This window comes from Anolis carolinensis, chromosome 1 (genome assembly GCF_035594765.1).
Source record: "Anolis carolinensis isolate JA03-04 chromosome 1, rAnoCar3.1.pri, whole genome shotgun sequence".
NCBI lineage: Eukaryota > Metazoa > Chordata > Lepidosauria > Squamata > Dactyloidae > Anolis > Anolis carolinensis.
In genome coordinates, this window is record NC_085841.1 from 313,853,395 (window position 1) to 313,879,092 (window position 25,698).

The 25,698-nt window shown below is 41.1% G+C and overlaps 2 protein-coding genes across 3 annotated transcripts; both read right to left on the minus strand.

The window, feature by feature from the left end:
• Positions 1 to 1,176: 1,176 nt before the first annotated feature.
• rpusd2 (RNA pseudouridine synthase domain containing 2) lies at positions 1,177 to 7,895 on the minus strand. Its single transcript, XM_008116823.3, has 3 exons — positions 7,333 to 7,895; positions 4,341 to 4,637; positions 1,177 to 2,280 (listed from the first exon to the last, which is right to left on the minus strand). The coding sequence occupies exons 1-3, from the start codon at positions 7,870 to 7,872 to the stop codon at positions 1,513 to 1,515; spliced, it is 1,605 nt and encodes a 534-aa protein (XP_008115030.1). The 5' UTR covers positions 7,873 to 7,895; the 3' UTR covers positions 1,177 to 1,512.
• Positions 7,896 to 12,576: 4,681 nt separating this feature from the next.
• LOC100554054 (protein-L-isoaspartate(D-aspartate) O-methyltransferase) lies at positions 12,577 to 25,499 on the minus strand. Of its 2 annotated transcripts, none has more exons than XM_003224777.4 (9): positions 25,308 to 25,499; positions 22,700 to 22,841; positions 20,833 to 20,937; positions 19,762 to 19,793; positions 19,169 to 19,273; positions 17,220 to 17,340; positions 16,181 to 16,266; positions 14,323 to 14,492; positions 12,577 to 13,086 (listed from the first exon to the last, which is right to left on the minus strand). In XM_003224777.4, the coding sequence occupies exons 1-9, from the start codon at positions 25,482 to 25,484 to the stop codon at positions 13,074 to 13,076; spliced, it is 951 nt and encodes a 316-aa protein (XP_003224825.2). In that variant the 5' UTR covers positions 25,485 to 25,499; the 3' UTR covers positions 12,577 to 13,073. The 2 variants fall into 2 exon arrangements, with proteins under 2 accessions (XP_003224825.2, XP_062824246.1); XM_062968176.1 differs by having other exon boundaries at positions 14,292 to 14,492.
• Between the last annotated feature and the right edge of the window lie 199 nt (positions 25,500 to 25,698).

The following is a 25,698-nucleotide window of genomic DNA, read 5'->3' on the forward strand; positions in this document are numbered from 1 at the left end:
CATAACTGAATATGTTGGATAATAAGAACGGATTCAGGAAATCCCAATTAAACATCAAATTAGGGAATCATTATACAAATTAACCACCAAAACATCATGTTATACAACAAATTTGACAGAAAAAGTATCACAATTTAAAACACTGAATACACAAAAATTGACTACTAAAACGCAGACTACATTGGATAATCCAGAACATTGCATTACCAAATGTTGGATAACTGAGATTCTACTGTAAGATGAAATAATTACTGTGGTGCAGTAATACACAACAATATAATCTCTACAATCACAACACTAAATAAACAACACCACTCTGAAAACGGGAATTCCAGACAGGAAACAATCAGGGCCAGCTAACACCTCCCAACAAAGTATTCCCATCGCCAAAGTCTGGCAAATCCTCTGTTTTCTGAGGGTCACAGACAGTAGAAGCACATAAAATATCACACACAACACCACTCTGAAAACAAGGAAATTCCAGAGAGGAAACAATCACGGCCAGCTAACACCTCCCAACAAAAAATTCACTCAGGGAGGAAACAGCCAGGCTTTAAAGCTACAAGGTCATTACATGCTAATCATTTTTCCTAATTGCAGCATTCATACTTCCCTCCAACAGACAAAAACAATCAAAAATATTGTATATTCACAACCTTACGAAAATAATACCCCTGATGGTGCAGCGTGTTAAAGCGCTGAGCTGCTAAACTTCTGGACCGAAAGGTTGCAGGTTTGAATTCGAGGAACAGACAGAGCCCCCACTGTTAGCCCCAACTTCTCCCAACCCTAAAGTTCAAAAACATTCAAATGAGAATAGATGAATAGGTACCACTCCAGCGGAAAGGTTACGGTACTCCATGCAGTCATACCACATGACCTTGGAGGAGTCTACGGACAACGCCAGCTCTTCAAGCTTACAAATAGAGATAACCACTAACCCCCAAAGTCGGACACGACTGGACTTAATGTCAGGGGAAAACGTTTACTCTTTACCTTAACTACCACCAATTCCTCAATACTTTATTTCCCATACCACCAGACTTCGCCACAGCAACGCGTGGCCGGGCACAGCTAGTCTTTTATACAGATGTAAACTGGAAATGGAAAGCTAACACATTGCTTTCCCAATAGAGATATTAAGCAAATAAGACAAGATTCATCATATACAATTCATTCAATTGAAAGCCTGTATGGAAGGGCATGTTTTTAATCTCTACACAATGCTAAGTACCTTTTAGGTACTTTATAAACAAGACATCTGAGAAAATTTTTAGGGTAAGACATCTTCTGATAATTACTGTATATCTAAATTCTTCTCTGTAATAAAACAGAGACAAAATATCACAACTGTTCCTTGGAAGAGCTGCCTTAGGACATTAGGCATTCCTTCTTCTCAATGGCTTCCCACATAAAGGAACTTTATCCATTCATGTTCAATGGGTGAGAAAAGCAACAGATGTGGAAAATCCGTCAAACTCTCGGACATACATTAAAAACATTTTGAAAATCTCAGGTCTCTTCCCAATTATCCTGTGCCCATGCGGGCATCTTGGAGCAGTAGTCAAAGTCTGCTCCTTTGTAGCGCAAGGCATGAAGATACATCACCAGCTCTTTGGGTGAAGGGTCAGGCCTTACTATCTTGCATTCTTCACACAAAGGGTCCGTTTCAGTCCGGTGCTCATCCAAACACGTTTCTCCATTCTCTGACTGGCACATTGGTGCTTCAGAGACACAATTCTGAGAACAAGTCAATATTCCACTCTGACTTTCGTCCTTTGATTCTTCAGTCTGATCAGGATTTTTTTTATGGATGACCTCCACAGGCATAGTATACTTCCCTGGAGTTTCCTTCCCTTTATCTCCAATGATAGGTTTTAGATCATCCTCAGTAACATCCAAGATACCCAGACTCTGTTTAGAGAGGTGCTCCTCCACCAAAGACTGAAGCAATTCCTCGTCTGTTTTGTTAACAACTCCACCTTTGCCTTTTTCAGGACCCCAGGCATTTGTGTTGTAGATAGGGTCATTGGCAATGGGGTGTCCCAAAAACTGCAGGTGGACACGGATCTGATGAGTGCGGCCGGTGTGCGGAAAACACTTCACCACGCTGGTCTCACCGTTGTAACTGAGCCTCCGGAAGACCGTTTTGCATGGCTTACCCTTGGGGTCCACCCGACACACTCCCACTTTGTATGACACAACCAGGATGGGTTCTTCGCAAATCACCTCATTTTCTGGAAACTCTCCAAGCACACGACATACATACTCCTTCTCCAGCTATTGGGGGGACGGGGGAAGGGGGACGTAACAAGGAAAAAAGAAATAGTAAAAAATATTTTCAAAACAGGATCTATAATACACATTTCTGTGCCTAAAATGTTAGACCTGCTTCTGTGTTTGTTTGACCTGCTGATTCCAAAAGTGGCACCAATTTCACCCAACCAGTTCTAGTTTTTGAGATACACATATTATTCACCATCTGCTCGCCCATAGAAAATTATGATAACCATATCTAAGAATCTAGAGTTCATGTGGTCTATGCAATGCAATTTTCTGAATCAGTGCCCCAAATAACCCCAGGAAGAGGCCTAAAAACCAAGACACTGAGAAATTTTGTTTTGACTGGGCTGCGTAATAGATTGAGTTACTTAGTGGCCACTTCCATCTGCTCTAATTTGTGGCCACCACTAGCCAGAATTTGAGTACAGAAGTGTTGGCTCTCCAGAGGTTTGGATTTACTACTTCCTGCAGAGTTTTATTAAAAGATCATTGGTGCTGTAGTGGAAAACAACGGAGAGCCAAAGATCCCCCACCTGTGACCGATAATAAGCACTACCTAGCTTCCCTCTGGCTATCTGGGGACTTGTCACCATACACAATTATAGCACTACAATTCTGCTTAAACTATCATGACAACATCTTATGAAACCATGACATCTGTACTTTTGCCTTAAGAAACTATTAACCTCAGGGTTCCATAGGATGTAGCCATGGCAGATGCAGTAAAATGTAACAGTACAACTGAATAGTATGAAAACGAAATATTGTTATACTGATGCTGAAAAATGAGGATAAACAGAAAATAAATATAAGCCATCTATTCATGGTTTTTGAGCATCAACGATAGAGCAGGTAGAATATGTTATGTAATGCATCACAGAGCTTAAAATTAATTTGCTCAACAGCTAAGAACATTACATCTCAACTATATTTTCTAGCACAGAATTCAAGGCAGCAAACAAGATGGTCTTTTAGTCTTGCAAACATTAGACCCGTGTCTACTAAGGTGCAGCAACTTTGCAGAAACTTGTGTGCTCAGATGCTACAGCCCTGAGTCTATGGTATTTAAATTAAACTTAACAAACCAGTAAATAATTACTTCTACTCTGCTAGCTCTGGTACCTGCATGTTTCAAAGCCTGTCAGTATATTACATATATTTTTAATAAAAAGAGCTTTCTCAACAAACATTTTGATGTTTTCAGTCCACACTTTGGCAGCCAGTCATCTTTGTAAATAGGTTATCAGTACTGCCCAAAAGTCAAACTGATCAGTAACCTACTGCCATCATCAGATGAAACTGTCCTCCTTCCCGTCCCAAGGACCTCATATCACATTTACCATCCCCCAAGGAGGCCCAGGACGTTTTTACCCTCCCCATTCTGTACTCAATCTGTACCTAAAAAACTTTGTGTCTTATGGGATGGGGCAGCAGGGAGGGTTGAAATTCTATAGAGAGGGGGGGGGGGGAGACAAGGGGTCTATGTTAATTGTTGCAATAACATGTTTCATGCTTATATCTATGTTTGATGTTTTTATAGTTTTAATGGTTTAATCTAGAGTTATATGTTTTTGATTTAGATATGTGATATTTTGCCATTTATTATGTTGTAAACCGCTTTGAGTCCCCCCAGGGGTGAGAAAAGTGGTATAGAAATGCAGTTAATAATAATAATAAATACTGCCAAAAAGTCATTAAAAGTTTGCTGGAGAAGTCTTTGGATAATTGTGAAATGGGGAACTTAACATTTGCATTCTGTTTCTATGCTAATACACCTGTACAAATCATGACCGCTGAAATTTGAGGATATTTTTACTACTCCTTGTATACTGTAAAATGCCTATTCTGTATTAACTTTGCTACAAAATATGACTTGAGTAGAAGAAAGTGTTCTGTTTATCCAGATTAGGGTAACAACTATATTATTTCAGATCACTGACTGGAAATACAACTGTAAAAAAAGAGCAAGCCAGATAAGGAAAATGCAGAGGGTGAATTTGAGGGCTGTGTTTTAGGGGCAGTAGGATTATAAAATACAGCAATCACTTAAGCTTCACCTGTCGCTGTCGAACTTGCTCATCGATCCTCTTGGATACTTCAACAGACTTTGCAAACATTAGGACGCCCGATGTTAAGCGATCAAGCCGATGAATAGTGTGCAGCTCCTTCAAGTTATGTTCTTTTCCCAGTATGAAAATGACAGTATTATGTCGAAATCTTCCACACGGATGGACTGGTAAAGAGGAAGGCTTGTCAACCACCACCACCTCATCATTTTCTTCTATAATCTCAATCGGCTGTGCTGTTACTGGTGGTTCGTGGCGATGTATTGTGTTCCGCAGAAAGTCGTTATTCTGAAAAGCAAAGCAATCATGTCAAAAATACAGGTCCTCCAGGAGGGTAACAAAACCCTTATGGCATAGATCAGCATTGTCAAACACATTTTCATCAAGGGTCACATCTTTATGGTTTGCCTTCAAAGGGCTGCTGAATCCACTGACAGAGTATCTGTCAGCGTTTGGCGCTCTTCAGTTTTTACCTAGTTTGGGTCCCCAGATGATATTCAACGACAACTCCCCCATAACTTTTGAATATCCAGTCTGCGGAGTGGGGATCTTGAGAACTGCAGAACTTGTAGCTCTGAGGTTGGAGAAAGGGCAAAGGACATTTTAAAGTCCACAAGCCTTGTATCTAAATTCAAACCCTACTTTTCTGACTAAACAGAACAAACTGCAGCCTTCCCAATGTTACTGTATCACAACTCCCACCAGCTCTAGTCATGATGCCAAATAATGAGAAATACTGGAATTGTAGTCCAGCATCTGGAGCGATGTGCTTTTCATTTTAAGAACAGACAAGCATCTCGAGCCCTGAGGATTACCTGGGAAGGAATCCTACTGGAGCATTGCAATAATAATAATAATAATAAAACTTTATTTATACCCCGCCACCATCTCCCCAACGGGGACTCGGGGCGGCTAACATGGGGCCATGCCCAGAGCAATACAATATAATAAAATATAAAAACAACATATCATAGCACCATTAAAATACAATAAATGATAATAGGCATTACATCAAGAAATCAAAAAACAATAAAACAAGGGCAGGCCGTGTGAACACAAAACATCAAAATACCTAGGAGTCACTCTGGATCGTGCTTTGACTTACAAGAGGCACTGTTTGACTATCAAGAAAAAGGGGGCACTAGAAATAATATCATACGAAAGCTGACTGGTATAACCTGAGGATCACAACCAGACACAGTGAAGACATCTGCCCTTGCACTTTGCTACTCTGCTGCTGAATATACATGCCCAGTGTGGAATACCTCTCACCACATTAAAACAGTGGATGTGGCTCTTAATGAGATATGCCACATTATCACAGGATGTCTAAGCCCCATACTGCTGGAGAAATGATACTGTTTAGCAGTAATTGCACCACCAGACATATGTCGGGAAGTAGCAGCCTGTAATGAAAGGACCAAGGCACTGACATCTCTGGCCCATCCTCTCTTCGGATATCAGCCACCAAGCCAACACCTTAAATCAAGAAATAGCTTCCTAAGGTCTACAGAGATATTAGCAGGAACAACTCAGCAAGCAAGAGTCCAAAAGTGGCACGTTAAAAACTGGAACCTCAATCAGTGGCTGATACCGGATGAGAAAATCCCTCCTGGGCACACAGAAGACTGGGCGACTTGGAAGGCGCTGAACAGATTGTGCTTTGGCACCACGAGATGCAGAGCCAACCTTAAGAAATTGGACTACAAAGTGGATTCCACGATATTTGAGTGCGAAGAAGAGCAAACTACAGACTACTTACTACAATGCAACCTGAGCCCTGCCACATGCACAATGGAGGACCTTCTTACAGCGACACCAGAGGCACGGCAAGATTCGCTTCTGACACGATAAACAAATATCTGGCGGGCCACATGAAGTAACACAGAGGGGCAGATTCAGCCTGTGGACCTTGAGTTTGACACATGGGGCAGAAAGCAAACCAAATTTCCTGGATTCACAGAAAGCTTCAGTGAGCATTTTGAAAATGTGTGAAAATGGTGAAACCCATGTTTAACAGTGAACAGGATAGAATTTGAGGCACATAAACTGCAGATTCCCAGGCTCCAAACCTTCAGCCAGTGCTGGATATTGTCTTCCTTGGTTGCTGTGAGGTTTTCGGGCTGTATGCCCATGTTCCTGATGCATGATCTCCTGACATTTTGCCCACATCGAGGGCAGGCATCCTAAGAGGTTGTATTTTGGAAACTAGGCAAGGGAGGCTTATACATCTGTGGAAGGTCCAGGGTGGGAGAAAGAACTCTTATCTGTTGGAGGTAAGTGTGAATGTTACAATTAATCGTCTTAATTAGCACTGAATGGCCTGGCAGCTTCAAGGCCTGGCTGATTCCTGCCTGGGGGAATCCTGTGTTGGGAGGTGTTAGCTGTCCCCGACTGTTTCATGCCTGGAGTTCCCCCATTTCCAGACATGAAACGATCAGGGCAAGATACACCTCCCAACAAAGGATTCCCCCAGGCAGGAATCAGCCAGGCCTTGAAGCTGCAAGGCTATTCAATGCTAATCACGCTGGCCAACTGAAACATTCAGAGTTGCATCAGACAGACTAGAGTTCTTTCTCCCACCCTGAACATACCACAGATATATAAACTTCACTTGCACAGTTTTCCAACAGACTTCACAGCCTCTGAGGACGCCTGTCATAGATGTGGGTGAAACGTCAGGAGAGAATGCTTCTGGAACATGGCTATACAGTCCGGAAAACACAGCAATCCAGCGATTTCGGCCATGAAAACCTTCGACAACACATTGCTTTTCTTATTTCCTTCCAGCTTAATAGCTCTTCTTTTCACTTCATTATTCTCACAACAAAATGCTGTGATGGACTCAACTTGAGCCCTCCAGGGAGTCTGGACTCCCAACTCCCACAATTCCTAACGTCCAACGGGCATTGGGAGTCCAGATCCCCTGGGGGGCGGGCCGAAGTGCGCGAAGGGAAGCGTTGGGGAGCCTTCTGGTCCTCACCTTGAGGCGGAGGCCGAGGTCCTTGACGGGCCGCTCGTTGAGGCGGAGGCGGCCTGCTTCGGCGGCGGCCCGGTAGGCCTCGAGGGGCTGGGCGCGGAACTCGGCGCCGAAGACCTGGAGGAGGCTGCGGCCCACCCAGCGGCCCTTGCAGTAGGTCTGGAAGTCGAAGAAGTAAGGCCGCACCTTCCGGAGGCCGCCCTCGAAGTAGTAGCTGGTCTCGGCGAAGTGGGCCTCGTTGAAGCTGACGCCCGGGTTGCGCTTCTTTGGCGGAGGGACGTGGCGCGCCTCGCCCGCCTCCTCTTCCTCCTCCGCTGCCTCCTTCCCCTTCCCCTGGCGACGCTTCTCCGCCCGGCGCCGCGCGGCCGACCGAGGGCAGCTCCCTGGATGAAGGGAGGGCTGCGCCGCCATGCTCACGCCCTCAGAGAGACAGGCCCACCAAGCCCGGGCCCTGCGAAGGAGCCGCCTCCGCTCCAGAGCCACGCGCGGCGCCGACTCTGAGCCGACAGCCGAGGCGGCAGCAGCATCCGCCTCACGTGTCATGGCGGCACCCCGGCCCTCCGTGACGTCAACCCCCTCCTCTGCCAATCGTACACGGGCTCGTCCAGTGTCGCCAACTTAAAGCGACAGGGAAATCAGACGCTGCGGGAAAGTAACACGATGTTTTGGTTGCTGTGAGTCTCCCGCCCACATCTGTGGCAGGCAACCTCAGAAGTTGTGAGGTCTGTTGGAAACTAAGCAAGTGGGGTTTCTATATCTGTAGAAGGTTCCGGGTGGGAATAAGAACTCTTGTCTGTTGGAGGCAGGTGTGAATGTTGCAATTAATCACCTTGAGTAGCATTGAAAAGCCTGCAGCTTCAAAGCCTAGCTGCTTCCTGCCTGAGGGGATCCTTTATTGGGAGGTGTTAGCTGGCCCTGATTGTTTTCCGTCTGGAGTTCCCTTGTTTTCAGTGTTGTTCTTTATTCCTGATTTTAGAGGGTTTTTTTTTAATTCCCGGTACTCTCAGGCAGGAATTTGCCAGGCTTTGAAGATACGAGGCATTTCAGTGCCAATCAGGTTAATTGCAACATTTACACTTCCAACAGACAAGAGTTCTTTGTCCCGCCCTGTACTTTCCAGAGATATAAAAACCTCACTTGCTTAGTTTCCAACAAACCTCACAACCTCTGAGGATACCTGCCATAAATGTGGGTGAAGCATCAGGAGGGAATGCTTCTGGAACATGGCCATACCGCCTGGAAAACTCTTATCAACCCAGTTTTTGTTTATTTCGTGTCAAAAGCATTGCACGACAAATACATTTCAAAATGATGGGGGGAAAAAAAGGAAATCACAAGCAACTAAATAGTTTTGGACCAAAAGCGGGCAACAGCAACCGCATTGTCCGTAGCTTTAAACAACTCCTCCTCCGTACATGAGGCAGGGCATTGTGGGCGAGCATACATATGCGGAGTTGTTTGTTCTGCTCCACAGTCACACAAGGTGGAGGATTCCTCCAGGTAGTGCCATCTTGCCAGATTGTCTTTTAATCTGCCCACTCCGCTTCTCAGTCTGTTTAGGGACTTCCAAGTTGCCCATTCTTGGTTTGCCCCTAGAGGAAGACCCTCATGGGGGGTCAACCCAGTGATTCCGGCCATGAAAGCCTTCGACAACAACACGATTTTTGTTCCTGGGTTAAAAATGTACTTTCCTAATTGGTTCTGTCATAAAAACATGGGAAAAGTTTATTAAACTCCAATGCCCTTTTTTGCTCAACCTCTTGCAGCACATCTTGCTATAGTTTTTCAATGAATATCTCATAAGAGTCTCAGCCAATTCAACATAGTACCGCACAATTAAACAGGAAGTAACATTTTCAAACCAGGAGCAGAATCCCCCCCCAAAAAATTTTGTTACAGTGCCAACAAAGGAAAAAATAATTAAAAAATTAAAAAAATAAGACAAATGCAAAGAAGTCAGAATGGATGTCCAAAGAACTTCTTACTGGGCTAAGACTCAAAAAAGACATGCACAAGAAATGGAAAACAGGAGAAATCACCAAAGAAAAATTCAAATGAACAGCCAACTCATGTAAGGAAAAGATCCACAAGGCTAAAGTGCAAAACAAGCTCAGGCTTGCTAGGGGCATTAAAAACAACAAAAAAGGCTGTTTTTTGCTTACGTTGGTAGAAAAAGGAAGAACAAGGAGGCAATAGGGCCGCTGCGAGGAGAAGATGGGGTGATGGTGACAAGGGACAGGGAAAAGGCAGAACTACTTAATGCCTTCTTTGCCTCGGTCTTCTCACAAAAAGAAAGCCGTCCTCAGCCTCAGCAACATGGAGTGGATGAAGGATCGGGGAAAATCCAACCCCAAATAGGGAAACAAGTTGTCCAGGAATACCTGGCCCCTCTAAACGATTTCAAGTCCCCAGAGCGAGATCAACTGAATCCAAGAGTATTGAAGGAACTACGGAAGTTATTTCGGAACCACTGGCAATAATCTTTGAGAGTTCCTGGAGAACAGGAGAAGTCCCAGCAGATTGGTGGAAGGCAGATGTGGTCCCTATCTTCAAGAAGGGAAAAAAGAACGACCCAAACAATTACCGTCTGGTCAGCCTCACGTCGATACCAGGCAAGATTCTGGAAAAGATCATTAAGGAAGTGGTCTGCGAACACTTAGAAAGCAATGCGATCATCGCTAATAGTCAACACGGATTTATTAAAAACGAGTCATGCCAGACTGATCTCTTTTTTCGATAGAGTTACAAGCTGGGTAGATGCAGGGAACGCCATGGATGTAGCCTATCTGGATTTCAGTAAGGCCTTCAACAAGGTCCCCCATGACCTTCTGGCAAACAAACTAGTCAAATGTGGGCTAGGCAAAACTACAATTAGGTGGATCTGTAATTGGCTAAGCGAACGAACCCAAAGGGTGCTCACCAATGCGTCGTCTTCATCTTGGAAAGAAGTCACGAGTGGAGTGCCTCAGGGCTCCGTCCTAGGCCCGGTTCTGTTCAACATCTTTATTAACGACTTAGACGAAGGGTTAGAAGGTACGATCATCAAGTTTGCAGACAACACTAAACTGGGAGGGATAGCCAATACTCCAGAAGACAGGAGCAGCATTCAAAAGGATCTTAACAGACTAGAGAGAAGGGCCGAAACTAACAAATTGAAGTTCAACAGGGACAAATGCAAGATACTTCACTTAGGCAGATAAAAATGGAATGCAAAGATACAGAATGGGGGATGCCTGGCTCGACAGCAGTACATGTGAAAAAGACCTTGGAGTCCTTGTGGACAACAAGTTAAACATGAGCCAACGGGATTTTGGCCTGCATCAATAGGAAGCCATAGGGAGGAGGGAGCAAGCTTGTTTTCTGTTGCCCTGGAGACTAGGACGTGGAACAATGGCTTTAAACTACAGGAAAGGAAATTTCACCTGAACATCGGGAAGAACTTCCTCACTGTGAGAGCTGTTTGGCAGTGGAACTCTGCCCTGGACTGTGGTGGAGGTTCCTTCTTTGGAGGCTTTTAAGCAGAGGCTGGGTGGCCATCTGTCGGGGGTGCTTTGAATGCGATTTCCTGCTTCTTGGCAGGGGGTTGGACTGGATGGCCCATGAGGTCTCTTCCAACTCTATTATTCTGATTCTATGTAATCTGTCTAAAAAAGGTTTTTTTGGAAACCGCCTAGGACCTTGCTTTGGGAGGAAGGCAGTATATAAATACACATATAATATATACGTATATATATATAATTTATATATAAAATATAAATTATATAATGTATATTTGTGTGTGTATATATAATATATATACATATAAATAATTCTATATCTACATCTATCTGATTTGTGTATCGTTTCTCAGTAATAACTTTTGCCATTTCACTCTGATGTTGCTTGGCCACATGTCCTGGGAGAAGAGCTGCATATATTAAGATTTATGTCTATATTAAATTTAAAACTAAAATAAAATACATAGCAAGCTTGTGTGCCCTTCCTAATTAAAAGGCTTTTGGCAATGCACTCTGCTGTGGCTTGACCACTTGTCCTGGCATTCAGCATTCCCTATAAGAGGGGCCCTGGTGTCTACCAGAGTTTGGTTCCAGAACCCCACATGAATATTAAAATCTGTAGAACCGCAAGTCCCATTATGTACAATGGCATAGTAAGATGATATCCCTTATATAAAATGGCAAAGCTAAGGCTTGCTTTTGGGATTTTAAATATATATTCTCAAGGTGTGGATGGTTGAATCCATGGATACAAAGAGCCAACAACACTACTTAAAATCCACAGAAAGGTGAAATCTGTATCGGCCAATGAAAAAGCATCATGCAAAGCTTTAGAAGCTTCATTAGTTTCTTCACCAGGCAAAGATGTTAATCATACATGAGAAAAAGGGTGATTTTGAAGTCAGGCCTGCATTCTGTCCCAGATGTTGCTCTCTTATTTAAGGTGGTTTTAAGGTTACCTAAGGTGGCCACTACTTGGCCATGTAACAACTGGGTTCAAGGGAAGTTACAAAACCAAACTTGTATGTTCTTCCTCATTAATAGCCTTTGCCATTACACTCTGATGTTGCTTGACCTTATGTTCCGATTGCCATCTACATAATGTTGGAGGACTTATCCCTCTATTTATCCTTGTTACAAATATAATACACTCTCCTCCCCCTTCAAGTTTCTTTGACACCTAAATTTAGGAGATGGCAGAGCCCTTTTGTTGTTGCATTAAATGATTTGGAGAGAACCATGCATGCATTATTTTAAAAATCCCAAATCTTCAAAAGTAGTGCCCGATACTTCTTTGGTCCATCTGTCATACAGTACATTCTCAAATAAGTAAAACCTAGAGAACTGATTTTATAAGCCCTTCCAGGAGAGTTTGCTATAAATATAGGGAACAGGTTGATGACACTCTTCACTTAGTATTTGACTTTTTCATACTGTCCCAAGTCCAAAACAGTACAGTTCATTGGCCTGTAGTGAACAGCAACCATTATTAAGGTTAAGATGTCCATCTTTATAGGTGACAAGAATGGCTGCAGGAATGGGCTGCAGTCATTCTTTGCATCGGGTTGGCTGAATTAAACCTCTATTGTCAGGTGCCAAAGATAAACAAGAGTACGATTATTAGGATTTTGACCTTTTATCATTTTGTAAGGAGGCAATGTTTAAAAAGCATGCTGTAGTAGACAGTCCCTCATCTGATCCAGCAGAGTAAGACTGTTTCTTATTAAAATAATCAGTACACACAGAATAGCAAGGTTTAACTTGTTTTTATTAGGTTAAGTTGTTAAAGTACAAGTCACATCCTGTATGTTGTTTTCACCAATAGAAGATCATGCAAAGAGATTTCCTCAGGGTGCCAGAAAACCAGATAAGGAGTGTTTCCTTATTTATAAAAGGCATAGAGCACACAGATGCCTAGCACAACTACCCTTTTCACTCTTGTAAACGCAAGAGCTTATTTGTAGTCTATGAAATAGAAAAGCCAGACTAATGCTAGTTCTTGACTGTGAGCCTATCATGTTGCTTGGTTTTCAAACTGCAGTTCTTGAAGTTAGATATTGAGTCCATTGTTAGCCTTAAAGAGAGATTTCTTTATTTCTCACAAATGTTGATGCTATCTCAAATGCAAAGAGTCAACTGAAAAAAGCAGAACACTGTATTAGCACATACAGCATATGAATTCCTATTCCTTGCAAACATGGCTCTCATAGGCTTTTCAAATATCCTCTACAGGAGGATAAAAGTCTTTTAAAGTTCACCCCTGGGGAAAAAGAGACAATTGATCATTACTAATAATCATGCACTAGCATCTTCCCCAAATATTCAGTGTTCACATTTTGCTGGAGATATAAAAATATTCCCAAAGATGAAATGACATTTCTCACTATAGCTATAGCTCTTCCCCAACTTAATTTGGACAGATAAGCAACTGGGGGAAAAACACAGCCTAAAGAAACATGCTTTCATTAAAGGAAAAGAAGGTCCCATTCAGGAGAAAGTCATAATTAATGTCAAGTCTTATAAAATAGAAAATTTGTAAAGGAGAAAATTTTAAAAGGGAATCAAGACGCTTTCACATATGAAATGCACGAGTAGCCCCATAGCAACCATGCTCAGTATAAGTCAGTGGTTCCTAACCTTTGGTCCTCTAGCTGTTTTGGACATCAGCTTCCAGAAGTCCCAGCCAGCTTACCAGCTGTTAAGAACTGTGGGAGCTGAAGTCCAAAACACCTGAAGGACCAAAGACTGGGAACCACTGGTAAACTGCACTGCATTTAAAAGCACTTACTTGCAAGTGTGCATGAAATCACAGTATTAAATGTGAGACAAAGCAAAAACATGCTCTACCATTGAGATGCAATGATTATGGAAGACTTGCCATTTTGGCTAAGTTCTAAGAAAATAAAATGCTTGCAATAAAGCACTGTAAATAACAGGCTTTGTTCAAACCTCCTCCCTCCCCCTCTTCTCTCTGGTTTCCAATACATTCTCTCTCCCTAGTATAAGGGAATACAGTTATAGTTTTTGTAATGTTTTCAATTGAAGAAATTTGTAGTCAGCAAACAAGACCTCAAGTGAGTGGAATATTTATTTTTTGTGACAGCCCTGAGATACATCAACCAGAACTGTTATATACCTTATTTCAAGAATCCTGCACTTTGTATTTGTCTGCTGCACTATGATGGAATAGAGCTTTCCAGTTCTCATGGGAAAAAATTCTTATTCATCCCAACCAGCATGCAGGCTAGGATGGAACAAGAGACATTTTGCTTCTTAAGTTGTTAAATATGACTCTGTCTGGAAGCACTGTGCAATCTGCTACAAAGTCACTTACAAATCCACCTTCTCCCCCGCTCTGGCCTACAACTTGTTAGCAGTTTTGTTTTGCCTGAAACAAGTAACAGAAGGATTCTTTTCACCAATGCATTGTTGTCTTAGGAAATACATGCTTTAATCTAGTCATGCCTTGGATTGTAGGAGTTTATTAATATTTTACCGAGGCCATTGTTTCTCCTTGTCTGTCAGAGGAACATATATCACTCCCATCAGTTGCTTTTCCACAATCTGACCGTCTTTAGTCTTGTCATACTGCATCATAATCTGGTTTCCACCCTCGGGCCCAACTGGCAGGATGAGTCGGCCTCCGGGTTTCAACTCATTCAGTAACTGGTAAGACAGAAGAGGAATTACCAAGATTAACAAGACAAAACAGAAAACCAAAACTCCTAAACAAAACGGAGAAATTTCCATGTAACGAAGAGAAGCAAACAAAATTAAACTCCATCGCAAGAAAAACAGAATGCTCCCAAATGTAAAGTTGGCAGGGTGACAGAAAAAAGAGTTAACTCAAATTTTTCCTGAAGCTTTTTAAAAAATATTTTTAAGCAAACAAATTATCCAGTAATTTATGGATAATGGGTAATTTATCCAGTAATTTGTGGATAATTTATTGGGTGAAAAAAAACTTCAATCCTAGAAATCGGGTTGAGAGTATCTGGATAAGAATGAAGGGAACAAGGAATGAAAGAGATGTAGTTGTGGGGGTCCAGTACAGATCCCCAAGCGAGACTGAAGAACTGGATGAAGCCTTCCTTGAACAGATAATGAAACATGCAGAAAAAAGAGATATAGTAGTAATGGGAGATTTCAACTATTCTGATATTTGTTGAAAAACAAGCTCTGCCAAAAGTACAAAGTCTAACAAATTCCTCACTTGCCTTGAAGAGCATTTTCAAGGGGTTCTTTGGATATGTCAGTGGAAAAGGAAGAAAAAGGAAATGGCAGGACCTCTGTGTCGAGATGACGGTGAAATGCTGATGGGATAGAGAAAAGGCAGAGCTGCTCAACACCTTCTTTGCCTCAAGTCTTCTCCCAAAAAGAAATCAGCATTCAACCCAAGCAATATGAGGCAGATGAGGCAAGAGGGTATCTGTAACCCAAACTAGGTGAAAAAGTAGTCAAGGAATACCTGGCTACTCTAAATGAATTCAAGTCTCCAGGGCCAGATGAACTACATCCAAGCATATTGAAGGAACTAGTAGAACCGATTTCAGCACCACTGGCAATAACCTTTGAGAATTTTTGGAGAACAAGAGAAGTCCTGGCACACTGGAGGAGAGCAAATATCCCTATCTTCAAAGAAGGGGAAAAAAGAGGATCCAAACAATTACTTTCCAGTCAGCCTGACATCAATACCAGAAAAGATTCTGGAGCAAATCATTAAAGAGACAGTCTGCAAGAGTCTTAGTGGACAAGTTAAACAGGAGCCAACAGTGTGATGCAACAGCTAAAAAAGGCAATGGGATTTTGGGTCACATCAAAAGTATAGTGTCTAGATCAAGGTGGAAACTCCTTCTTTGGAGGCTTTTAAACAGAAACTAGATAGCCATTTCTCGGGGTGTTTTGATTGTGCTTTTCCTGCATGGCAGTGAGTTGGACTATATGGCCCTCGTGGTCTCTTCCAACTATATGAGTCTATGTTTAAGACAATACTGCTTATACTGCCTCCACCACCCTAAATTATTTTTCAAAGACTTTTATGGAAGCCTATGCACAGAGGATACCTCTCTAGGAATTTTCTAGGAAGTCATTCATTTAAATTGGCTTCAACATTATCCCATGTTTCCTGTTTCCATGTTAAGTTCAAGAACATATCCCACAGGGATATGGGGGTTTGCTGTAAGTACAAGTGCAAAATGATTTCACAGACTTCTCAGTATAGTCTCTTAGCTTCCCTGGATCTCTTGGCAAGAGAAAGACAGGATATAAATTGTAAAATAAATACAGAATTAAATACATCTTAAGTTTCTAGCCAGCACTGAGGGACAAAAGAGGCAAGGATATTTCTTTCTTACCGCCTTTGGCACCGTGGGGGCAGCTGCTCCAACATGGATGGCATCATAAGGGGCTTCTTCCGGGTACCCCTTCCTGCCATCCCCAACTGTGGAGAGAGAATGGGCAGTGAAGATTCTTGTTCAGATGGCAGCTTCTCCTAAACAGTCCTCCTCTTACTCTCTTTCACTTGATACCTACATACAGAAGAGACTGGTATGCAGATTATGTTAGTGTTGGAGTCCTAAAACAGACTATGGAGAAATCCAACTGGGAGAAACACTGCTCTTTGACACTAAGCTTCCAGCCAAATAGAATTAGGAAAGAGCAAAAAGCTGAAAGATAAGCCAAGTTTAATGTTAGCTACTTTAGTAACTATTTCACATCTTGTAGTGTAATTGTATCCATATATACTGGTAATTACCGCTGGACTAAATAAGACTTATTTCCAAGTGTGCATGCATAGGAAATGTAGCCCTAGAAATGCAGCTTTAAATGTGCAATCCCATTCATACTTGATTTGGAATGAACTCCGCTGAAATCAATTGGGTTTATTTCTAGGAAAATATTAATTTGTTGTGTCGGGTAACAAAAATAGTTTTCTAAAAAGACTGGAATTGAGATTAATGCTTATTTTCAAGATAATGTATTTCCTTTTTCATGAAATTTACAAGTAAACTTTAAGTTCTAGTTTTATTATAAAAATATGATACAACAAATATAGCAAAATTAAGAAGAATTATCATGGTTCTTAAATGATACAAGAAAAAGAAACCTCACTGTTCATGTAATAGATCATGACTTAACTCATAGCTGAGACATAGTAGAGGACCCAAAATGGGAGACAACATTCTCAAATTTAATCTTGGTCCAATCAAGCATTAAAGCAATTTTATTATAAATTCAGTGAAGCGCTGGTGGGGCAGCATCTGGCAGCAACCACTTGCCTGTTTAGAAAATGTATTTCTGCATAATTGCTAGAACAACCCTGCTCTCACAAAGGAAGTTTTCACAAGTGATGAAAACTTCTGGATTATTTAGGTTTCAAACTAGGGCTCTTACCTATAAGTTTAACTCGTCCAGAACTCAGCAAAGTTGGATCATCTTCCCTGACATTTTTGATGGATTCATGAACCAGCTCTTCAATGTGTTCAATGCCCACTGCTTTCCCTGTTGGGCCCACCTGTAACAGCAGCCACATTCACTTCAATACGGGTTACTACAGCAAATGAATTAATCCAGAAAACAGAATTTCCCTTACAAGAATTACTTGATAACATCTGATCATTTGTACACAATGGCAGGGATTTCACACTTCCATTAACACTTCCCTTGAGCCCATGTAGGTTTTCAATCGATCCAGAAGGCTTAAAAAAACCTCTGGGCAGATTTTTTAAATCTGTAGTGTAGTTTTTATAATGTAAGCCAATTATATCTATAGCCAGGTTTAGAATATCTGAAATAGCAAAATCAATTAGAAAATTAAGTTATCTTCACAACTATACCTGTCTTGAATTCTTCATAGAGTTGCAGTGTTCTAACCGTGCAACTCCAATGGAATAATGTCTACATTCCTGCTCAAAGTCTCACTAAGTTCAATGGGATATAGCCAAAGAAAAGTGTGTTTACAATTGTGGCCTCACTCTTCTTCAAGGTATGCTACTTCAGTGCATCCCCTTTAATTTACCTAAATATAAATATCACTGAAGCTAGATCTTTCTCTGTACAGATACAGCACCAATTATAAAATTGAGTAGAAAAGTACTGCAAGTATGTGTGTTATGGTTGAGCCTCATGGCTCTACTACTGGGAGACGTGGGCGTAAGACTCCTCAAGAGTCAGATACTCTCGAGGAGCGAGAAAGGAAGCGGCTGCGAGATATCTTTGCAGAACCATCTGACGAAGATTCTTTTGAGGGGTTTACTGAGAGAATGGAGGAAGAGGTGGTTAGCTCGGAAGAAGATGATATGGAATGGACTCGGGTAAGGGAGGATTTGGGTGCCACTGGCAATGATACTATGGAAGACGATTGGGGACCTTCAGGATTAGACCCATGGACAAGCTGGAGGGATGGGACGGGATCCACAGCTGGGGATGCTGTGGGGCGTAGTCAGAGGTGTTCCAGTTCTGATGAGGAAAGTGATGAGGAAACGCCCGGGCTAAGGAGAACAGCTGATAGCGATGAGGACTTGTAACTGGCATAAAATGGGGTTTGGGAGCAATAGCAAATTGCGTTGGGCAAGGTAATCTGGACGAACGCTTGGGATCTGTGTGGGAAGTTTTCCTGAAGACGGGTGTGATTCGTTTGCTGACTACGTAAGTTATGCTGGACATTGGGCTCAGACGGCGGGAGGAATTGTGTGGGGTTTTGTTGTGCAACCTCTGCTTAATCTTAATAGCTTTGACCTTCCGTCGTCTTCTTGACGGACGCCATCTGCTACTCTGGACTTACGGACTGAATTGACTACGGCCTCGGATTCTCCTACCTGTGTCTGTCGTTGGAACTGGTGAACTACAAACGTCTGCATCTGCCTTACGACCTTCGGAACGGACTGGGACTACGCTGACTGCTTCAACCCTCGTCTGCTGTGTTTGTATTGGGAATTTGCCTGCTGTGTGGAGGAGTAACCTCTAAGTTACTCAAACATAGTTTTTGGCAGCAGAGAAGTATCTGCTGCCAATTAGTTGCATTCTTTTGAACCTTTTGTTCACCAGCTTCTGTTTGTTTAATCCCAGGCTGAAGCAAGCTGTTTTGATTTAGTCCGAATTAAACTCCGGTTTAATTCGGTTTATCTTTTGAACGTTTTTCTTGTCTCTTTTTACTTTTAAGGCCAGTGTTTGCCTAGCCCTTGTCTTTTACGGGCATTTTTGGTTCTGTAACTCCAATAAACTGTTATCTTTTATCTTGTGGCGTTCTGTCTTTGACAATGTGTGCCTTTTAAATCAGAGACAAAGAGAGAGGTATTGCTTTTTCTTACTACAGAATCCCAAGAAATGCATTATCTGCTTACCATCCTAGCAAAGCAGGCTGTAAGGTATCCACTTCCTGACCCTACATCCAGGGCTTTTGCTCCTTCCACTAACTGCTCCTTCAGTAACTCAAGGGCATGGGCATGCTGCAGAAACCACAAACATAATTTTGCACTGATTTTCATGATCCCTTTATGCAATAGTGACAAAAATGGTAACAAAATACTATCACAATTTTATGTGATGTTTAGAGATGCCAACCCTTTGACTATAGTCCAGTTTTTAAAAAGCATTTGTTCTTATGTTTACTTGAGAAATGCAAGCATGAGAGGAAATGAGGCCTAGCACCAGGAAAAGTTCAGCTGAAAACAACCTGGAGCATAAACCACTGAACACTTTTGTTTTGTAATACTTGTATCAGTGTGGTACAGTAGACTGCCTGGCAGATGCTTAACACATTTTTAAAGGACAGGAACCGCACATATGCACTCCACATCCAGAGAAGGCAGCATTATGTTTGATCCACAATGTTCTCTCTCAGACTAAGGCATTTTTACACATTCATGGTTTATGAACACTATCCACTTGGGACTGAGTTCATCTAGTATTTAACAGATGTTGTAATTTTTCTTACCATGTGAGGTGCACTTATTGTAGCCTTGTACCCTGAAAAGAAAGCCACTGGTCAGTTGTTGCTTTTTTATTTTAAAAACTATAATAATTTGAGCATTTTTAAACTAATGCAATGCAGAGACTTAAGAATTGCTGCTTTAAATAGGCTACAATGTGTGAAAAGTATGATTTCTAGGATTAACTTTTGCAGCCTAGGGACCTCAACAGATTACACTGGGAAGTGTTCAGAAGGGTTCAGAAGAAGATAGTTCAGTCTAACTCCATTACGTAATAAAAAGGAGTTTTTCCCTACCTTGGGATCACACTGTTTAGTGCACTCAGTTGTCTTGCATAATTTTCAATGAAGAGGTTTTCCCGCCCACCATCCCTCTCTGTGCTTTTTGGTACTTCAACTCCCACAATTCCCAACAGCTGAGAGGGAGAGAGAAGGGGTGGGAGGGAATCCCATTTGGAACGGCAGAAGCAGAGGCTCAGCTGGTGTTTTGGACTACACGCCCGCAATTCCCAAAAGCAGAGAGGGAGAGAGAGAAAGAAAAGGAATGGGAGAGAATCCCATTTGAAACGGCAAAAGCACTGGCCCTCCCAACAGAGGACACAGACAAATCATGGAAGGAAGGAAAAGGGTACCCCAAAAGGCTATTTTAATTTATTTATTTTTTGTAAAGTGTTATGAGGTAGCTTACAATCAAACCTTCCTGCTTGGGGAGCAAAAGGAAATGCCGGAAATTAGCCAAAAAAGTTTATTTTGACTCCTCCCCCAATTTCTCCTCCCACAAATTGAGTGATCCTAACCTGAGAGCAACGAGTGCTACTTCATTGGAATTTTGGCAAAACATCCAGAGTTTTGAGAAAAATCAATTTCCTCACCTCTTCTTGATAAGTTGGAAAAAAATGTTGCTTTCCATGTTTAAAAGACTCAAAAACTGCACTTTAACCAAAACAAATGTAGTGGACTCACAGAATACCAGATTTTAAGTGTAGAAGAACTCAGTGGGATTTAAGTTATGTGATGAAGTGGCAGATTTGGGGTTAAAAGAGGATACAAAAATAACAGAATTTTGCCATTTCTTACCAATTGACTGAGGAGAATCCATATAAGGGAAATACTTGATATAATGAGCTCTGTCGGTGGCCACTAAGACATCAAAAACGCGCTGAGACTTAATCACACCATTTTCTACAGAAACAGAGATAAAAAGGACAGAGAGAGTAGTTCAATAGAATCCTGTTTGAGAACAAACTCGTTCAACTTACTGGTTTTATTTTCTGTAGATTATACAATACACAATATATAATATACAATATATTGTACGTACTTATAATATTGATAATAATATTATAATGTAACACAGTATTATACTAATTAATAATACAATATAATATTAATTATATATTATACATTAAATGTAATATTACTAATAATATTACCATAAAATTATATAGTACAATATAGTAATTTAATGCTCATATTGTGCTATGCTAATAATATATTGCATGTATATTTGATTTGTAAGCCGCTCTGAGTCCCCTTCGGGGTGAGAAGAGCGGCATATAAATATAGTAAATAAATAAATAGATTTTAAAAACCCTCTTTTTAGTTCTGTACAAAACTAAACATTGACCAGGCTCATTCAAAAAAGGGAGTTATTAGCCCATTGTGTGGTTAGTCCAGCTATCACCCATATTATATTTCACTGGATGACCCCACGTTATGGTTTGTGGTTCCCATCTCACAATATTGGAACCTGGGGCTACTCAATGGAAATAAAAAGGCAATACTTTTTCACATAGTGCACCATTAATTCATAGGATTTTTTACTACTCTGTGTAATAACAGCCAGCCTGGGTTAACAAACTATACTTACTTAACCGAACATTTGGTACAGTACTAGGAAACATGAAAATAATAGATACAGGTTCCTATCCACGATATGCTTCAGTAAACTTTTAATTCAAAATGAACAAACACTATACACATTAAAAAGAAAAAAAAATTAAGGTAAGCCTTGCATAAGCAAATAAAAACATGTTAGGTTTTCTAGATATCATTTGGAGGCTTCTTCCAAAATGCATTCAAAGATGACTTCCTTTACTTCACCACTTTTGATTTCTATTTTGGTGGTCAAACTCACAGATCTATATTTTTAACATAATTTATTTAATGCTTAGTCCAGTGATTCCCAAAGTGAGCTGTGTAGATCCAGCCTCAGTTATGCCTGTCATAGGCAGTTGCTTTGTCGTCAGAGGCTTTGTTAACTTCTATGCCATCAATGGACAGCTCTAGAAAAAAAGTCCATGTATAAGACTATTCACAGCTACTAAAGATGGTTGCATATTATGTTCAGTGTCATAGGCAGTATGCTGCTCTATAGAAATTGCTGGAGTACATGAGTGGGAAGATGCTACTGTACTCTTGTCCTCTCGTGGATAATTACAGAAATAGGATAGTAAACTAGATAGGTCTTTGGTCTGATCTCATACAGATCTCCTTATGTTCTGGGGCAGAGGAACAGATACATGAGCCAGCAAACATTTGGAAATGACAGATCAGCTGCTATTTATTTATTTGCCATATTTCTACCCCCGCCTTTCTCACCCGAGGGGACTCAATGTAATTCTGATCCCTCCCCATGACCTGAGGAATATGCTGTTCTACTATTTCCTTTGGGTTAACTCTGAATTTTTTTAGAAGAGAGCTAGCAATTAACTCACTACTACCCATATATCCCAGTATTTCAGTAGCTTGTTGAACAAAGGCCCCTTCTATACTTCCATATAATCCAGATTATCAAAGCAGATAATCCACATTATATGTTTTGAACTGGATTATATAAATCTACACTGCCATATAATCCATTTCAAAGCAGATAATATGGATTTTATATGGCAGTGTAGAAGGGATCAATGAGCCCTAGAGATGAGTTGCTGTCTGTACTCACTGTAAAGGTTGTTGAGTAGCTCAGCGTGTGTCTTCCCGGTTGAGGTCCAAGCCATGGTTCTGGATAACAGAAGTCCCATGAGCAAGGTAGCAAGTGCCAATGTACAGCTCATCACACAAAAATGTCCTGGGGAGTCCTGGGTCTGGCCAGCCAGTCATGATGAAGCAAAGAGAAAAAGATGTTGTGTGACAAGCTCATGTAACGCTCCACAGAAACTAAATCTTCCGCATCCAGAAGCAGCCAAGATTAAGAATAGATGCATAGATTTTAAAAAAGAGCCAGGGAAATACATGTGCTGCCAAAGTGAAATATTAATAGGCTGTTCCACATTAACTCAAGTGCCATTTGTGCTAGTTATTTGGATTACTGCAATGTGTGCTACATAGGGCTGCTATTGAAGAAAATATGAAAGCAGAAGCCAGTTCAAAACACTGCGGCTAAAGTGGACAGATTGTATGTCACTCACACTGAAGAAGTAACTCCTGTTAAGTGTCAAAGTTCAATTCAAAGTATTAATTTTAACCAGTGAAATGCTACCCAGTTTAGCCTTAAATAGGTACCTACTTTCTCCCAGATCCATTTGCCTATTTAATTAATCATCTGAAGCCATTCTCTGAGTGTGTGTCATTTGAAATACACCAGGCAGTGGCTAGCAGGAGTTTTTTCAATGGTTGCTCATTTTGTAGTGCCTTTACCATCATTTTAGTGCTAGGGTTATTTTTTTAGTTTCCCTAGGTTTTCAGAATTTACCAATGTTTTTCAACTTGTTGCTTATTATTCTTGTAGCTGCCCCTCAAAAAAATGTTTGTTAAAGATGTGAGATATACTATAAGTAAATAAACAAACAAAATGCACTCTATTCCAATATATCATGAGCTTGTCACCACTACAAACAAATGAAAAAATAATTAGAAAACAATTATTAGTGATTTGTTATCACAGAAATAGGAAGGAAAATTTCCCAATTTCCCCAAAGGTGGACAACTAATCTGAATAGCAGGAAAACTGCATTAATGCAGAAGCGTCTCGAGTTTTGTGTCAGAAAGCAAGTCTGGTTTTAGATGGTAAACTGAGTTGTGTAGAACTACAAAGAACAAAAAAGAAGCTATAATCAAACTCACATTCTGTGGAAGAATTTGTAAAAAGAGGGAGTTAATTCTGAGTCACATTCCAACAGAAACAAAATTCTAGGGGTGCATCTACATTGTATATTTAACACAATTTGACTCTGCTTTAACTGTCATGGATTGATGCTATGTAATCCTGGGAGACCTAGTTCTACAAAGTCTTTAGCATTCTATGCCAAAGAGTAAAGGTGCCTTACCAAACTACAACTCCTATGATTCCATAGCATTGAGCCATGACAGTTAAAATGGTGTCAAACTGCATTAATTCTACAGTTCCATTATATACAATGGTGTAGTAAAGTCCCTTACATAAAATGGAAAAGTCTAAGTTTGCCTTTTGATGTTTTTTTAAATAATAGCTTCAAGTTTTGGATGGCAGGATTCATGGATGCAGAAACAGTGGATATGGAGGGCTTCCAAGAGGAGCAGAGCAGTAAATACAGCAACAACAGCCCTATACATTCTTGAGGTCACCATAAGTCAACAGACGAATTGAAGGCACAGAAGTAATGAACAGCCCTAAAGTCATGTTGAGAAAGTCTGCAAAACACCAGGCAGTCCTTTAAAAACATATTAACTTTTTAAAATTACAGGTTAAATGTCCCTTAGCCAAAATGCTTGGATTTTGAGCCCCCCCCCCCTCCGATTTTAGAATGCAAGGGATGCTCAACCTGCATCCTTCCAGTATTTACATAGCATTCAGGACTCCAAAAAGCAATTAAACTTAATTAAATTAAACCTAATTAAACTTAAATAAAATTCCAAAAATAAAAAGATGCTAGCAGACAGCTATTACAAGGGACAAGGAAAGGGACTGAGGCTGTCAGGAATGGTGGGAGTCGAAGTCTAAAACACCTGGAGGGCCCGAGTTTGCCCATGCCTGATCTAGAGCCATCTCAAAAGGAATAGTTAGAAGCCCCCAAATTCCTTTTTTTCCTCGCACTATCACATTGCAAGTCTTTAAGTTTACACAGGACTCTTGAATGGAGAGGTGTTGTGGCCATAAGGAAGCAAATACAGTAGAGTCTCACTTATCCAACACTCGCTTATCCAACATTCTGGATTATCCAACGCATTTTTGTAGTCAATGTTTTCAATATATCATGATATTTTGGTGCTAAATTCATAAATACAGTAATTACTACATAGCATTACTGCGTATTGAACTACTTTTTCTGCCAAATTTATTGTCTAACATGATGTTTTGGTGCTTCATTTGTAAAATCATAACCTAATTTGATATTTAATAGGCTTTTCCTTAATGCCTCCTTATTATCCAACATATTCGCTTATCCAACATTCTGCCAGCCCGTTTATGTTGGATAAGTGAGACTCTACTGTACAAGTAAAGACAACCTCCCTCTTCCCAGAGTGGAGAAAAAGGGAGACTGAGAGGGCAGAACCCACTCCTTCCCCCAAAGGCAGACCCCAGAAATCTTCCCTTCTCCCCCTCCACTGGGCATGGCACAGGGCAGACTCACCTGCGCAGGCGCACAAGCTCCTTTGGGCTCACATCCTGCCCCTCTGCGCCCCTCCCACTCCACCTGCTTCTTGTTGTGCGGAGGAGGAAAGTTGTTGTTTCTGGTCCTGTTACGTAAAAGGGGGAAGGAGCGCTCAAGACCAACTTCCGCCCGGCTCCAATATGGCGCACTTAACATCACGGAGTCCAATCTCTTCACCAGTAAAGAGGTAAAAATTTAAAAAACGTGTTACATATTTCCGGTTCTGTTTAGGCGGCCTCCATAGGCGTGGATGAGGGGAATTGAACTATGGTAGGATGTAGGATGTTTAAACTATTTTTTGTATTTGTATGAATTTTATATGTTGTACGCAGTTTTGAATCCCATCCTCGGGAGAAAAGCGGAATAGAAA

Excerpts from the sequence above, each read along its gene's own strand:
- LOC100554054 (XM_003224777.4), bottom strand. The coding sequence starts at position 25,484 with ATGTTAAGTGCGCCATATTGGAGCCGGGCGGAAGTTGGTCTTGAGCGC. Across the intron at positions 16,267-17,219 it reads TGGACGAGTTAAACTTATAG|TTGGGGATGGCAGGAAGGGG; the intron begins GTAAGAGCCCTA and ends CTCTCTCCACAG. Across the intron at positions 14,493-16,180 it reads CCCCCACGGTGCCAAAGGCG|TTACTGAATGAGTTGAAACC; the intron begins GTAAGAAAGAAA and ends CTGTCTTACCAG.
- rpusd2 (XM_008116823.3), bottom strand. The coding sequence starts at position 7,872 with ATGACACGTGAGGCGGATGCTGCTGCCGCCTCGGCTGTCGGCTCAGAG. Across the intron at positions 4,638-7,332 it reads ACCTCGGCCTCCGCCTCAAG|AATAACGACTTTCTGCGGAA; the intron begins GTGAGGACCAGA and ends TTTGCTTTTCAG. Across the intron at positions 2,281-4,340 it reads AGCAAGTTCGACAGCGACAG|CTGGAGAAGGAGTATGTATG; the intron begins GTGAAGCTTAAG and ends TCCCCCCAATAG.